At 43.9% G+C, this 17,105-nt stretch overlaps 1 protein-coding gene across 3 annotated transcripts in view; it reads left to right on the top strand.

The window, feature by feature from the left end:
• The window catches only part of ULK3 (unc-51 like kinase 3), a 54,475-nt gene extending 42,608 nt beyond the window's left edge, over positions 1 to 11,867 (top strand). For all 3 annotated transcript variants that reach the window (XM_030186532.1, XM_030186539.1, XM_030186546.1), the window contains 5 exons: positions 760 to 838; positions 2,222 to 2,262; positions 3,337 to 3,384; positions 5,540 to 5,606; positions 11,265 to 11,867. In XM_030186532.1, coding sequence (XP_030042392.1) covers positions 760 to 838; positions 2,222 to 2,262; positions 3,337 to 3,384; positions 5,540 to 5,606; positions 11,265 to 11,281 — 252 coding nt within the window. In that variant the 3' untranslated portion in view covers positions 11,282 to 11,867. The remainder of the gene's footprint in view (positions 1 to 759; positions 839 to 2,221; positions 2,263 to 3,336; positions 3,385 to 5,539; positions 5,607 to 11,264) is intronic.
• Positions 11,868 to 17,105: the final 5,238 nt, after the last annotated feature.

The following is a 17,105-nucleotide window of genomic DNA, read 5'->3' as shown; positions in this document are numbered from 1 at the left end:
AACCTTCCAGGGACAGAAAAAATGCATACGATATCTGAATGTAATTCATCTTGAGCTACAATGAAAAAGGTATGAGCTAAAATCAAAATCCCTTCCCTTTTCTTTTATATACACATAAAAGACCTCTTCCTTATCATCCATTCCAGACCAGTCCAGACAAGTAGGTTATGTCCCCTTCTGGCAGATGCAGATGGACTTCAGTCCTCCTATAGAGGGCTCGTGCATCTTCAGTATTTCTCAGTATTCTGCAGACGCAGATATGTGAGCTGATGCAGCAGGATTGCTAGGCCCCAGGGCACTAGTCCCCGGGCCATCCTCCCCTGCTAAAAGAGGATCCTAATTGGGTTTCTAGGTGGCAATTTTTAGACTGATTTCCCTAATTGAGCAAGATTCCTGGCTCCCAGGCAGCAGCCTGAGGATTGATTCCCCTGGTTGGGCAGGTACTAGTAAGTGTGCTCCCAGGACTCTGGTTTGGCCATCTGATGCTTCTAGTAGAATAGGTACCAGTACGCGTGCTTTGATGGTGGACAGGCATGACCCATTCATCTGGACTGGTCTGGTAGGACTCGAGGAAAGAAAATTAGCAGGTAAGACCACATTTTTCCCTGTCACTTTCATTGCTGAGATGCCATGGAGGGGTGGCACACAGTGGGCAGCATCTATATGTAGCCTGGGCACCTAATACATTCTCCAGGTGCTGGGTGCTTTCCAATGTACATCTGTCTGCCTGGCAGTAATGTCTGTGTCTGTGTTTCCTAGGAGGAGTCAGGGGACAGTGACAGCGATACGTTGGAACTTTACCAGCAGAGTTTGGGAGAGCTGCTAGTTTTGTTAGCAGGTTTGTAACATGTGCTAAAGAGTTCATCTGAAAAATTATGGTACAGACATACATACACAGAGAGTGTACCTGTACTGCCACCACATGGATATTCCTCTTACGTGTGTTTTCCTGCCACATATACACACACCCCTCTGAAATACAGGAATACATGACTTGGTGCCCCTCTATTACAAGGGTACCCAGCTCTTAGATACATATGTGCATCATACATAGTTCAATAGGCATGGGTGGAAATGCCTCTAATATGTCTATATATCATTCAGCCCCACTGCTGTGGGTGGACATGCCTCTTGAATACATGCATATGTCACACATGCCCGTTAGATATGCGCATACATTGCAAACAGCCCCATTTTCTCACATCAAACATATAAACGGCGAGTGACCGTACTCACTCGCAAGTGCGCAGTAGAGACTTCCCTCTCTGTCCCGCCCCCGCGTCAATACGTGATGACGGGGGCGGGACAGAGAGGGAAACTGCGCAAAGCCGCCGAGGTCGCTACTGCTCCCCCCACCCGGAGTCGCCGCCGCCACCCCTCCACCAGGCCCGGGCCCTCTCTTCGCTACTGAACTTACATCCATTCGCCAGAACGCAGCACGCACATCAGCTGAGCTGCCGTTGGCCTTCCTTCCCTGCCTGTGTCCCGCCCTCGCTGACGTTACGTTACACGAGGGCGGGACACAGGCAGAGAAGGAAAGCCGACGGCAGCTCAGCTGATGTGCGTGCTGCATTCCGGCGAATGGATGTAAGTTCAGTAGCGAAGAGAGGGCCCGGGCCGGGTGGAGGGGTGGTGGCGGCGGCAACTCCGGGGGTGGGGGGGAACGGTAGTGGCGACCTCGCGGGTGGTGGTGGTGGGGGAGCCAGCGTCGACCTCCGAAAACCCCAATACCAGCCCATTTTTACGGCCTCAATGGCTAGTATATTTATAAATTGTTGTTTGTTTTACTGAGACTTGTTATACCGCTGTAACTGCCAAGGCAGAGCTGTTTACATTTACTACTAATACTTGTAATAAAAGGGGAAAAAGAGCGCCAAAGTAGTGATAGAAATGTTACTCATTCATACTTAAGAGGATGGCAGGGTCTGGATGGTATAATGACAGAAATCTCATCACCCATTGTCTTCAAAAGCTTGTTGAAAGAGAGAGGTTTTCAAGTTAACTTTAAAGGATTTTAAAGAATTGCTCGGAAGATCAATCGGAAGCAAATTCCAAATAGAGGAGGAGAGAAAGAAAAATGGCATGGCTGGGGCAGATATTTTCATCTTAGAAACATTTATACATGATCCACAGCCCCGCTGCTGCAGGTAGACATGCTTCTTAGATATGTGGATGTGTCAAAAAGATCATTAGAACATTAATTGTTTGCTTGTGTTTACAGCGGAGCCAGCAGGGAGGAGACGTGAGCTGCTACATGCAGAGGTGGGTGATGCAGGTCATGTGGTGCTGATGGGGGTGACTTGCACATGGAGGTGGGTGATGCAGGTCATGTGGTGCTGATGGGGGTGACTTGCACATGGAGGTGGGTGATGCAGGTCATGTGGTGCTGATGGGGGTGACTTGCACATGGAGGTGGGTGATGCAGGTCATGTGGTGCTGATGGGGGTGACTTGCACATGGAGGTGGGTGATGCAGGTCATATAATGCTGGTAAGGGGAATTGCATGTGGAGTTGGGTGAGATGAGCTATGGTAGTTGGACACTGTTTTGGGTATGAAGCTTATAGTTGTGTTATAATGAGGTTGTTAAAACCTGAGAGATCAAAGCTTGATGAAGAACGGAGAGAGGGGCATCTGAAAATGTTGGCATTCAATTTCAGAGGGAGTCCTGCCTTATGCACAGAATGGAAGGATTCTGTCTTTAAAGAGGATCTTGTGGCTTCCTGATAAAAGGGGGGGGGGGGGGGTGGGATTCTGAACCAGGTCACCATGCTGTCTCAATGTATAACTTACGTACCTTTTGGCTTATGGTATACTCCTCTTTCCCTATTGTAGTGGTGGACTTTCAGATGGGAAATGAAGTTCTCCTTTTTCTTTTCTTTGATTTGTAAGGATGTCTCCTATAACATTGTGTACTCATTCTCATTTTCTTTTCAAGATGTTATCTTGTATATATTTTTGAAATTTCATAAATAAAAAGTTAAAAAAAAAAAAAAAAGAAAAGATGTATGACTCATGGGCTCATGGTCCAGCATAGCTCTGCTTAGTCCAGGTACCACAGTGATCACCTGAGGCTCCCTAGAACTTCTTCATCCATCAACAGGGTTTCCAAGCAAACTCTAGCCTGTTGCATAGCTGCAGAGCCCATTTTCTGAACTCCCTCGTTGCTTTTTACCTTTAAAAATCTTTCAGATTTCTGCCTTTAAACTGCTAGCCCTTACATCACTGTTGAATGGGATGATCAGGGAAATCTGTATGTGTGCAGGTTATAGGCATGAGCTGCCATCTATCCATGTGTCACCGTGATGAATGTATTTCTTTGTTCCCTGCATATTCAGATTCAGACCCTGATGGGAAGGGCCGAATACCTGAAGGAGAAAATCAAGGTATGAGGAGATTTCTAGGGCACAGTGCAGTGGTGAGAGGAGGTTGGAACAACAGGTTGTTTGAGGGGGGGGGGGGGGGGGGGGGGGGGAACAGAGCAATGCTACAGCATGGCGATGGTGGGGAGTAGCTCTGGGGCCAGAGACCATGGCTGTGTCTTAAGCTGGTCAAGCCTGCTATCATCTCTGGCATAGAAAGGTTGTGATCTTTACCTGTCCTCTGATGAAGGACTGATAAGAATCCCTTAGTAAATGGGTAGGAGACAGGGATGGAATTGCAAATAAGCCACAATAGTTAAGTAATGAGGATTTTTTTTTAAGCTAGGGCAGTGGTTCCCAAACCTGGTCCTGGAAGCATCCCATCCAGTCAGGTTTTCAGGATATCCATAATGAATATTCATGAGAGAGATTTGCATGCAGTGGAGGCAGTGCATGCAGATTTCTGTCTTGAATATTCATTGTGATATCCTGAAAACCTGACTGGCTGGGGAACCTCCAGGACCAGGTTTGGGAACCACTGAGCTAGGGCAGATTTTCATTTATTTTACCTAAAATTCAGCATATGTCACTTCTGCCTCTTTAGACATTTTTTAATCGATGGTAATTATGTTATGGTAACTTGGGGGTAGATATTTAGCTGGTGGCAGAGAACGTGTTTTTTTTTTTTTTTTGGGGGGGGGGGGGGGGGGGGTGTTAGCTGCTGCCAGCATTATTCCTGGATATTCAGTGCTGGGCCATGTTCAGGCACCGGCATTGAATATGCGGATTTATGTGGCTGTGTGATATTCAGCACTTAACAAACGGCTTGGACTCTTCAGCTTGGAGAAAAGACGGCTAAGGGGAGATATGATAGAGGTATATAAAATACTGAGTGGAGTGGAACGGGTAGACGTGAATCGCTTGTTTACTCTTTCCAAAAATACTAGGACTAGGGAGCATGTAATGAAGCTACAAAGTAGTAAATTTAAAACAAATCAGAGAAAATATTTCTTCACTCAACATGTAATTAAAGTCTGGAATTCGTTGCCAGAGAATGTGGTAAAAGCAGTTAGCTTAGCGGGGTGTAAAAAAGATTTGGATAGCTTCCTAAACGAAAAGTCCATAAGCCATTATTAAAATGGACTTGGGGAAAATCCACTGCTTATTTCTGGGATAAGCAGCATAAAATGTACTGTTTTGAGATCTTGCCATGTACTTGTGACCTGGATTGGCCACTGTTGGAAACAGGATACTGGGCTTGATGGACCTTCGGTCTTTCCCAGTATTGCAACACTTATGTACTTATATATGTAAGCGACACCACATAAAGATGGGATCGTCTTTGATGTGGTGCGATTTGGCCACTTAGGTGGTTAAGTGCTGAATATTGGCACCTAACCACATAAGTGCTGACTCCACCCCCGGACCACCCATAAAATAGCCAGAAGTCTGTGGTGATATTCAGCAACATTAACTGGTTAAGTGCCACTGAATATCAGCAGATAGCCCTGCACAGGCGATTTAACTGGCTGGTCAAATCGCTTTGAATATCAACCTCTTGATGTTTAAACAAATTTGATACAGAAGCAAGAGTAATTGAACAGCCTTTTATTTGTATTTGTGTCTAATGTCTGACTTGATCAGTTGTTTTTATCTGAATTTTTAATTATGCATGTTGTGTTGTTACCCACTTAGAATTACAGATAGTTTGGGCTACAAATTCTTTTACGAAAGAAAGAAAATAAATAAAACATCTTCCAAAAGTAGGCCTGCAAAGAATTTTTAGGGCATTAGTGCAGTGGTTTCCAAACCTGGTCCTGGAGGCACCCCAGCCAGTCAGGTTTTCAGGATATCCAAAAATGAATATTCGTGAGAGAGATTTGCATGCACTACATCCACTGCAAGCAAATCTCTCTCATGCATATTCATTGTGGATATCCTGAAAACCTGACTGTCTGGGGTGCCTCCAGGACCAGGTTTGGGAACCACTTCGTTAGTGCATTGCTAGGTCTGTTAGAGATACCCAGGAAACTGAACTGCATATGTGACTGAGGAAGGGAAGGGTATATGAAAGGAGACTAGATACATCTACATGGAGACAGACTAAGAAAGGAAGGAAACTGCTTGATGATCATCACATTGTTTCAGAGGATCACTCTAGTGTCATTCTGAAATCTAGATGAAGGATCTCCAGTGGAAAGAAGAATCAATGGAACATGAAGCACTAGCGGAGTCTATTGGGAGGTGTAAGTATTACAGTACCTCTTCCTTCATGTAAAAGAAAAGCAGCAGCAACCAGCACTGGGAAGTGGTAATGACAACAGGAGGAATGAGAGAGAGAGCAGAGGATGGTGCAAATGACTGTATCCTCCATCTTGCTTCCTGTACACTGTCTCTTTCCTGCCCTCCTTATATTATGATTCCTCTCTCTTCTGCCCTGTATGTAGACTGGGAATGCAGTATGGATCCTCTGTCTTGGCTTGCCACAAGCTGGGAGTGCCGTGTGGTTCTTTTCTCTCGATACTGCCCTGTATGTAGGCTAGGAGTGCAGTATGGATCCTTTCTGTCTCGCTGGTCCTGTTTACACACTGAGTGTGGATCCCCTCTGTCCTGTCCTGCTTTTATAGGCAGAGAGTGCAGTGCTTCTGCAAATGGCAATTTCTGTAGCTCAGGGTGGTCTTTAGTCCCACAGCCCTGTTTTCTCCTCTTCTTCCCCCCCCCCCCCCCCAGTTGCATGATAAAGGTCTGAAGTGCTGCTGCAGGGTATGGGGGGAAGGGACTTCTTCCCCTCACTCCCCCCCCCCCCCTGTTCATAGCAAACATTGTTTTGGAGGTTGGAAGGGGTCTTTCTGACTCCTGCCCTTTTCTGGTTGTAGAGAGCCCTCTGTCCCTTGCTTTGTAAGAGGGACAAACAGACACATACACACACTGCATATGCACTCAGTCTAAACCCTGCAATCCATGGCTTCTGAAAGAAGCAGTAAAAGTATAATTTGAAACCTCAAGAGAGTGTATACAAGTCTGAGTCTAAGTATTTATGAACTGGGGTTGATCTGCAGGAAATAGTGTGTTTCTCTTTCTCTATCTCTCTTTGGCTGAGCATTTCAAAAATGTCTTTGTCTTTCCTTCCCTTTGACCATCTGTCTTCTGTACACAGAGTCTTTGTCAGGCTTTTGTCCCCTCTCTCATTCTCCTTCTAGGGGAGCAGATGGAGGATCTAATTTTACATCATAAAGATAAAATGATTGAAATTAAAGAGACAGACTGTCAGATCAAGCATGTGGTTCCCATGCTGTGTCTTCACAGGACAAGCTATTATGATTGTTCTTAATCCTTGGGCTTCCAGAGCAGAGTTAGGTAATGCGTTAACTGAAATCCCACTGTAACTCTTTCAGAGTAGCCATTGTGCTGGATGGGAGGATTTTCCTTTAAGCTGCTTTTGCGTATTTTTGACTGTGGTGCTTTTAAATTAGTGCTGTCCGCTTGACCAAAGTGTTACCAAATTGTGTTGCATAGGTTCCCATGCCTTGGTACCCTCCATCGGCTTTAATCCTAACTGCTATCACTTAAACAAAACACCCACAAAAAATCTTCTCCCCAGAATCTCCAGGCATATATTTGTATTGTCTGCCTGCTTCCAGAGCCAGATTTCACATGTTGGTGTCCATAGACAGCCCAGGGAAGGAGATAATTGGCTCCCACCTCCTTTCCATTTCCCTCAGTCCTATAGAAGAAAGATTGGCTTGGCATTGCCACAGAACACCCCCCCCCCCCCCAAAAAAAAAAAATATTCAGCATGGGGCCAGTCAGCCCTGTTGTGTTGAGAGGTTCTGCTGCATCCTTCCCTGCTCTTCGCATGGACTTCCTGTCACCATGGAAACCCTGCGGTGGGGGGGGGGTAAGGGGGCAAGACCAGGCTCAGCAGAGCCTCTCAGCATACCTGTACTGTCTGGCCTCATGCTGAATATTCTTTGGAAAGATTCTTCAGTAGTGCTGAGCTGATCTTTCCTCTAAAGTGACAGACCTAAACTGAGGCACAACAGCGGAGGCCCAGGGGTGTAGCCAACTCTATGATTTTGCCGAGGAGGGGGCACCAACCTAGCTAATAATGAAGGCTTATTGGAGTAGCCTAATGGTTAGTGCAGCAGACCTTGATCCTGGCAACCTGGGTTCGATTCCCACTACAACTCCTTGTGATCTTGGGCAAGTTACTTAACCATTGCCCAAGGTACAAAAACTGAGATTGTCAGCCCTCTAGGGACAGAGAAAGTACCCGCATATCATGTGTACAGCGCTACTTACGTCTAGTAGTGCTACTACTACTACTACTACTATTAAACATTTCTATAGCGCTACTAGACTTGCGCAGCGCTGTACAAATCAACATGAAAAAGACAGTCCCTGCTCAACAGAGCTTACAATCTAAATTGGACAGACGAACAGACAGCTAGGGATGGGGAAATTGCAGTGGTAGGGGTGATAAGTGAGGGTGTTGAGTAGTATAGTAGTGCTATAGAAATGATTAGTAGTAGTAGTTTCCTTCACCCAACAGGTGTCCAGTGTATGCAATGTTATAAACAGCCCCCAGATAACCTGAGAACTTATAAAAAAAAACTTATAAAAACAGATTTGGTGAAACAGATCTTAATTAATTTATTATTTCAAAATACACTTTTGCAAAGATGGGTTGTCTCTAGAAGCAAGAGGCACACCCCTATGAAATGTTTACAGGTTATATACCCTTTGTTTTTGGTTACATTAAGTATCTGTCCATAAGTTTCTCATTGGATATTGATCACATTTACCAACCCCTAATACATCATTGTTAATTATCATATGACAGTCCTCTAAACATTTTCCATCACCCTAGCAGCTGAGCCCCTATCCATTGTTAGTTCTGCTTGGTCTGCATTTTTGTATCTTTAAACCTTTATGTGAGAGCTTTGCATAGTTCAGCACATGGCATATTCCATCTTCCCCTTTGACCATAGTCTTACAGCTTCATGGTCTCATGCTTAGTTACGTTATTGTTTCAGCTCTTTGGGCTTCTTACCCCTACTTTCCTCTCTCTCTCTCTCAGCACTTTTATCACTTTGCACACATTACTTTAAACTAACAGAGTTTCTTTTGTTAATGATTTTAGAAAGCTATAATATGGTGGTTTCTATTAGGAAGGGCCTACAGAAGTATAGCCCATCCCTAAAGAGTTCCTTTCTATCAGGGCATAAGTTATTTTTGCAATTATGTTAAATGAAAAAGCAATATATTTACATATTTCTCACATGCAAAATAGATTTTGTTGTTTTGAGGCAACTTTGCTCATTTAGAAGGTATTTTGATTCCGACTCTTTTTTCATGTGCTCATTTTGTCTTTATTAAACACTAGACTCAATTATTGTAATATTATTTACCTGGGTTGCCTTCGGTCACAACTGAGGAAATTATATCCGCTTCAGAATACTGCTGTTCATCTCCTCTTGTAATATTCAAAAATCAGACCATATCTCTCATTGCTTCTGTAAATGCCATTGGCTCCCAGTGGAAAAATGCAGGGCTTGGGTTGGGGGGGGGGGGGGGTAAGACTGCCCTGGGCCCTACAGCTCCAGGGGGCCCCAAAGTCCATGCATCTCTCCCCCTTCTCACCACAGTCAGTCTGTCTCCTCCCTTTCCCTCACCTTTCCAATGTTCTTTAAAAATGTATTTTCCTTCTCAGAGGGCCACCAGCACAGCAACAATCCTCACAAGCTGCCTCTGGTTGCCCCGAAGCATTTCCTCTCTCTGCGATCTCCACCCCCACCCCAATGCAATTTCCTGTTTCCGCCTGGCGGATCCTGGCAGAGAGCGGGAAAGCTTCAGGGCAGCTGGAGGCAGCTTGTGAGGATGGCTGCTCTGCCAGGGCCCCTCTGAGAAGGGAAATAATTTTTTTAAAGATGACTGCAAGGTGAGGTAAGGGAAAGGGAGAGAGTTGGACCGTGGTAGGGAGAAGGGTAAAAGATGCCCATACCGCTTAGTAACAATGCAGGTGGGGAGATCAGGGGGGAGGAGAGGGGATCATCGGCGCCCCCTCCTTAATTTCTGCCCTGGGCCCTACCATGTCTAAAACCTGCCCTGGAAAAATGCAGCCTCTTTAAACTTCTTACACTCACCTTTAAGACATTTGGTTAGGTTAGCCATCCTGTTTAGTGACTTTCACTATCCCCTACTCTCCAATCCGTTTAGTCCGTTCCATTAATGACTACCATCTAGTGCTTCTTAGTCCACATAATGCACAGTTAGAATCTACCAGACATCGTGCTTTTTTTCTTTGCTTCCCCCTTGCTCTGGAATTCACTACCTTTGGCTATTTGTGCTGAATTGCCATTTAAATCTTTTAAAACTGCTATTAAAACTTGGCTTTTTCAATAAGCCTTCAGTATTAGCTAGGTTAGTCGCCCTGATTGCTTATCACCTGTCAGTTTATGTTCCCTCCCCAGTTTCCTCCCTCTTCCTCTCCACTTTTCTCCTCTTTCCTTCCTGGTTCTGTCTATATTGGCTGCTCTTGGTGTGTTTGCAGCTGCTTTTGTATCATGATTTTGTAGTTCCTTTCTTATAATTTGTGTTATTGGTTTTAGTTTGTAAACTGCTTGGATCTGCCAGTTAGGCTGGGCAGTATGGTAAGTCTAAGTAAGCATAAACATTTCTATAGATTTCCTTCTTATTTGTTCCCATGATCTGGGTTCAAGTGTTGTGGTTGCCTTGGCGGATCTTTCTGCCTGGCTTTCCAGACTCATGGGATGGCCTCCTGAAAAAGAATAAAATAGTGACTTTTGTTTTTACATAGTGAAAATAGTACATGACAACAGATAGAGACCTGCATGGTCCAACAAGGCAGCCAGTGCCGCATACGCCACTCTGTGCAGATTACTCCCCGTCACGATTAACCACTGGCATCACAAACAGGGCAGTCAGCAATTCACCACAATGCCAGTCACAGAAGTCAGGTTATATGATGCAATCTTAGAAGAGTGGTTTTGTATTTTGTCCACAGCATAGTCTATTTATTGTCGGTTCCATGATTGCACCAACAATGTTGCTATCTACCAACATTTTATTTCCTAAATTTTAAGCTTAAGCTGTCAATCCCACCCCCATACAAAACACCTGCACTCATAGCATATGATAGGAGCAACCTGAGGAAGTATTATTTCACAGAAAGGGTGGTGGAGGCGTGGAATGGCCTTCCGGTGGAGGTGGTGGAGTCGAGGACTGTTCCAGAATTTAAAAAGGCATGGGATAAGCATGTGGGATCGCTTAGGAACAGGAAGAATTAGGGGTTACAGAGGATGGGCAGACTGGATGGGTCATATGGCCTTTATCTGCCATCATGTTTCTTTATAATATATACACGTCTTGATCCTGATTTGTCTTTGCTGTTTTTGAGGCACAAACTATAGAAGTCTGCCCAATACTGGCCTTACTTCCCAACTACTGTACATATTAAGAAGAAGTCTGTGGGACTAGGTTCCATGGTTTGGTGAAGAAGCTATGTCAGCTATGCAGGACACCCTGCTTTGGGATTCTTATTTGACAGAGGTCTGCAAGTTTCATGGGACATTGTGATGGTCATGTGCCCAGGTTCTGAGTGTAATGGAGGGTTGTTTATTCTGAGTGGGGTTCATCCATGGTGGAAACGTATTTCTTCCCACCAAATGTTTGAGAACACTGTGCTCTGTGATGTATTTTCCCTCCAAAGTCTTCAGCAAAGATGTGTTCCTTCCTTTTTGATGCCGTTGAGAGTTCAGTGTTTCCCCTTCCCTTTCCCTGTATGTCTGATGCGTTTTGAGTGTTATGACACTGTCTGCTCCTCTGAAAGCTGCATTGATACCTCTTTCTCTTGACACTTGTATACCATTTCTTTCCTGTAGCTTGCACTCTGCAGTGATGGCTAGAAGGTGACAGACCACACCAAGAGTCGGCATTGTCTCAGATCTGGAAGCGGGAATCCTTCCTAGCCTGCCCAGCTCAGACTAGACTTCAGCCTGCACTCAGATGCGTGCTCAAACTTGTTTGTGTGTGTACCTATGTGTGTGAGTAATGTAACAAAAGAGAACGCACTGGTCTGTTTGATCTCTCTGAAGCTGGGTATCAGACTGTGTTTGGCAGAAAGCCCTAAATTGCTTCAGATTTAAGTTGGGTTCATTTTCTTCCAGACAGGGAGTAGATACAGTTACTATGTATTTGTATTTGTGAGCTTGTAGTTCTCTCTTTTCCTCAGTAAAGCAGGGCTGTGACCAGGTGCATATAGGGGAGTAAAAGCAGGACTGGATCAGGCTGTCTGTAAAATTGGAGCCAGCTAGAAACCTTATGACTAAAGCTTCTGCTGCAAATCAACCCCCTTTCCTGTGCCTGCATGCTAGTTCTATAAACAGTCGGATCTCTTGCACCTTTTGAAACTTTTAGGGCCCTGTTTATAAAGGCACACTAGCGTTTTTAGCACATGCTAAAAATTAGCCCACGCTAACTGTGTAGATGCCCATAATATTCCTATGGGTGTCTACATGCTAATTTTTAGTGTGTGCTAGAAACGCTAGTGAGCCTTTGTAAACAGGGCCCTTAGTTGTAAACTGTGGCATATGAGATGTAGAACATTCATTCCAGGTTGCCAGATTTCACCACAATGACTACTTAAGTGATTTGAATTAGCTAAATAGACTAGGGTTTTTTTTTGTTTGTTGGTTTGTTTGTTTTACTTTACAAGTTGCAGGATCTCTTAGCCATCTGTGTTGTAATTTTATACCGAAACATTTTTAGCAGCTCTGAAACCGCTATTTCTTCAGCTCCACCATTTATGGGTTACAGGTATAAATACAGAGTGAAAGTAAAAGCTTATCCTCCAGATTAGTGCTGTATTTCTTTTTTTATTTTTTTATTTTTCAAGAAGTCTTTATTGAAATCCAAACGTGACAATAAACAATTAGCAAAAGAGCAACAAGGCACTGTCAGTTCAGATAAAGCAAACAAAGTAAAAGACACTTTTTATATTTAATAACAATTGTTCTCCTACTAGTCCTAAAAGAACCCCCCACCCCAAGAAACCTCCCACCAGACTGTACAAAAACCACCCCAATGACACACAAAGCCACAGCAAGGATATTGGAACAAAAGAACATTTAGTAGGGGCAATGATTGATAAAGGGCCCCCAGATAGTTTTCCACTGGGACACAGTGTGATTTTCTTCACAAATATACCACAATTTAGTTATCCATTTCACCAAAGAAGGAGGGGTAGATTACTTCCAATGAGCCACAAATGTCAAGCAGGCAGCACAACACATGCGGCAAATAAACAAAGATTGAAAACGCGTGAGTCTAGGTGTTTTTTTTACTAAACAGAAAAACCACAGGATGCCACTGAAGTGGGCGTCCAATCCATCGCTGCAACCTTCATTGGACAGCCCGCCTATAGGCTCAGGTTTTATAACAAGACCACCAAATAGGGCCCATAGTTCCCCATTCCTCACAACCGCGCCAGCACTACGGAGATACCCCAGTGTAGGAGTGGGAAAGACTTGCTGGGGTAAGATACTAGCGATACATAACTTTGATAGCATTCTCCTTAACCGGCGTACACAAAGACATTCTTAGAAGAGCCTTTTCCATAAAATTTCAGCCATCTTCAGAACTAGTAATTTCCAACTCCTCCCAATTCATCCGATGTAAAACATAAGGTCTGGAACTTTTAATTGATAGTGGTGGAAACAAGTAATCAGCTCCTGTGTAGTCCAGGAATCCTCACACAAGTCGCTAAGTAGGACTCCTCACAAAGCACAGCTTGTTTCACCATGGGAGTCAACAAAAAGTGTTTCAATTGAGTATAAGCATAACTATCTCGGAGCGGCAAACCGTAGTCTTCTATGAGTTTCTCAAATGAAAGCAAGGACCCATCATCAAAAAAAATTTCCTACGTGGCCAAACCTAAAGAAGACCAACGAGCAAAGATCCTCTCTGAGAGCCAAGGAGGAAACAATGAATGTCTTGCAATTGGGGTATGTCACAGGAAAGGAGAGACCAAGCAAAGAAATACAGAATCCCAATAATAAAGGTGGTATGAGTCATCGGATACAAATCCGAGGGCAAAACTCGATGTTTACAAGGGAGCCACATCAAATGTTTCAATAACTGAGGACCAACCATAGTTCCAGCTAAACCCACAATTACTACTACTACTACTACTACTTAACATTTCTAGAGCGCTACTAGGGTTACGCAGCGCTGTACAGTTTAACAAAGAAGGACAGTCCTTGCTCAAAGGAGCTTACAATCTAAAGGATAAAATGTCAAGTTGGGGCAGTCTAGATTTCCTGAATAGAGGTATAGTGGTTAGGTGATGAAGGCGACATTGAAGAGGTGGGCTTTGAGCAAGGATTTGAAGATGGGCAGGGAGGGGGCCTGGCGTATGGGCTCAGGGAGTTTATTCCAAGCATAGGGTGAGGCAAGGCAGAAAGGGCGGAGCCTGGAGTTGGCGGTGGTGGAGAAGGGTACTGAAATGAGTACGGGTAGGAACATAAGGGGAGATGAGGGTAGAGAGGTAAGGAGGGGCTGCAGATTGAGTGCATTTGTAGGTTAGTAGGAGAAGCTTGAACTGTATGCGGTACCTGATCGGAAGCCAGTGAAGTGACTTGAGGAGAGGGGTGATATGAGTATATCAGCCCAGGCGGAAGATAAGATGTGCAGCAGAGTTCTGAACGGATTGGGGGTGAGCCTGCAACTAGTACCAAAATAGATTGGACATCAAGACTACCTTTCCTCTTATCTTTTTCTTTGTTTTTATTGAAAGAGTTTTAATTATACAAATAAAATAAAGAAATAAAAAGTAAAATGGATTAACAGTGGCTTCACTTGAAATATTGGTACATAAGGAGGGGCATAATTGAAAGGGATGCCCAAGTTTTGCTGAGGACGTCCTCACAAAACGTCCTGGTGGAGGAGCGTGAGAAAATCCGTATTATCGAAACAAGATGGACGTCCATCTTTCATTTCGATAATACGGTCGAGGACGCCCAAATCCTGAAATTTAGGTCTTCGGAGATGGTCGTCCCTAGACTTGGTCGTTTCTGATTTTCGGCGATAATGGAAACCAAGGATGCCCATCTCAGAAATGACCAAATGCAAGCCATTTGATCGTGGAAGGAGCCATCATTCATAGTGCACTGGTCCCCCTTACATGCCAGGACACCAACCAGGCACCCTAGGGGGCACTGCAGTGGACTTCATAAATTGCTCCCAGGTACATAGCTCCCTTACCTTGTGTGCTGAGCCCCCCAAATCCCCCCCCCCCCCCCAAAACCCACTACCCACAACTGTACACCACTACCATGGCCCTTATGGGTGAAGGGGGGCACCTAGATGTGGGTACAGTGGGCTTGTGGTGGGTTTTGGAGGGCTCACATTTACCACCACAAGTGTAACAGGTAGGGGGGATGGGCCCGGGTCCGCCTGCCTGAAGTGCATTGCACCCACTAAAACTGCTCCAGGGACCTGCTTACTGCTGTGATGGAGCTGGGTATGACATTTGAGGCTGGCATAGAGGCTGGCAAAAAAATATTTTAAAGATGTTTTTGAGGGTGGGAGGGAGTTGGTGACCACTGGGGGAGTAAGGGGAGGTCATCCCCATTTCTCTCCGGTGGTCATCTGGTCAGTTTGGGCACCTCTTTGTGCCTTGGTCGTAAGAAAAACAGGAACAGCTAAAGTCGTTCAAGTGCTCGTCAGGGACGCTCTTTTTTTTTCTATTATGGGACATCCATGTGTGAGGCATGCCCAAGTCCCTCTTTCGCTATGCCTCCAACACGCCCCCGTGAACTTTGGTCATCCCCGCGAGGGAAAGCAGTTGGGGACGCCCAAAATCAGCTTTCGATTATACCGATTTGGGCGACCCTGTGAGAAGGACGCCCATCTTCCGATTTGTGTAGAAAGATGGGCGTCCTTCTCTTTCGAAAATGAGCCTGAAGGTCATTACTCTTTAAACATTTTCAGTAAACACTATGAATATACATATTCAGTTATTTCTTTAAGATAAAAGGAATCTAACCGAGCCCAGATTTTTAAAATTGAGTTGACATTGAGATGCTTATGGAGAGTTTCATATTTCCTTATTATACATATATAACTCCACCATTCATTAAAGCATAAATTCGAATTATTTTTCCAATTAGCGGCAATAAGATGCAAATCAACAGCTAACAATATATTAAACAATTTCTTATCTGGGTCAGAGAGAATAATATCAGGATGAGATGCTCATAAAATTACAATTTCATACGAAATTGCTGTATTCACAGGGAGATGAAAAACAAGACACAATAGAGACCAAATTAAATGCCAATGTTGTCTAACATTTTTACAATAGAAAATCATATGAGCTAGAGTACCATTGTTTTCATGGCAGGACCAACAGTTTGAAGTGACTTTCTTAGCAATGTTCGCCAGACGAGCAGGGGTCCAGTAGGCTTGATGTATTGTGAAGTAAGAAGATTGAGATATTGCTGCTGATTTTGTAGGACGTATGGATTTAGTCCAGAAAGTATACCAATCAAAGTCAGATGAGACAAAGCCCAGATCTTGTTCCCATGACAGTTTAATTGGAACTACAGTATCAATATACAATTCTTGTAGTTTTTTGTACAATTAAGATGCTTTCTTATGACCTGTGACAATACTTTGACATAAGGAGATAAATTCAGAAGGAGATACTGAGAGAGAATTGGAGATTTGAAACGATGAAATATATTTAGCAATGACTTTCCAGGCATGTAAATCTATTAAGGAGACATTATGCAATAGAGATAAAGCATCTGGAGATAATAGATTACCAGCCAAATATATACGAGATAACTACTACTACTACTATTAAACATTTCTATAGCGCTACTAGACTTACGCAGCACTGTACGACCATATACCTTTCTTTTTCCGTTCATTTTCTTGACAATTTAATAAAGTAGAATTAAATCTAGAATTATACCAAAGAGAAATATCTTCCAAGGACACATTTCTGATATTAAGGCCAGATTTAAATTCAAGAATAGTAGAGGCAGAGGCTTTCAATAATCTAAGATATTTTGCATAGGGGATATGAATCCATATATGGGAGGAGATATAAAGGACAAGGTTGAACCAATGCTGTTTCAAATATCGGCTATCTTGGCGTGAGATGAGATAAATCTCTTTGAATCCACATTAGAGACTGTGCAAGTCTAAAACCACCTTTATCCTTGGGTAATTTAAGATTTTTTAAGAGCAATCCGAGGAGGTTTCTGTTTCCAAAGGAATTTATATAATAGAGAATCTATTTTTTTTATATAGTGAGTTTGGGAAAGGGAAGGGAGTCATACTTAGAATGTAATTTAACTTAAGAGTTAAAACCATCTTTATGGCTTCAATCCTTCCCCACCATGTAAGGTAAAGTAGGGACCATGAATTTAAAATTGAAGAAGTTAAGGAAATAACTAGGGCCTTAATGAGAGACAAACAGGCTTATTTTCGAAAGAGAAGGACGCCCATCTTTCAACACAAATCGGAAGATGGGCGTCCTTCTCCCAGGGTCGCCCAAATCGGCATAATCAAAAGCCGATTTTGGGCATTCCCAACTGCTTTCCATCGTGGGGACAACCAAAGTTCCCAGGGGCGTGTCGGAAGCGTAGCGAAGGCGGGACTAGGGCGTGCTTAACACATGGGTGTCCTCTGCCGATAATGTTAAAAAGAAGGGC

Source organism: Microcaecilia unicolor, chromosome 1, assembly GCF_901765095.1.
Source record: "Microcaecilia unicolor chromosome 1, aMicUni1.1, whole genome shotgun sequence".
In the NCBI taxonomy this organism is placed as follows: domain Eukaryota; kingdom Metazoa; phylum Chordata; class Amphibia; order Gymnophiona; family Siphonopidae; genus Microcaecilia; species Microcaecilia unicolor.
The sequence above is the reverse complement of the archived record's forward strand: the minus strand, read 5'-3'. Positions and strand labels throughout refer to the sequence as shown.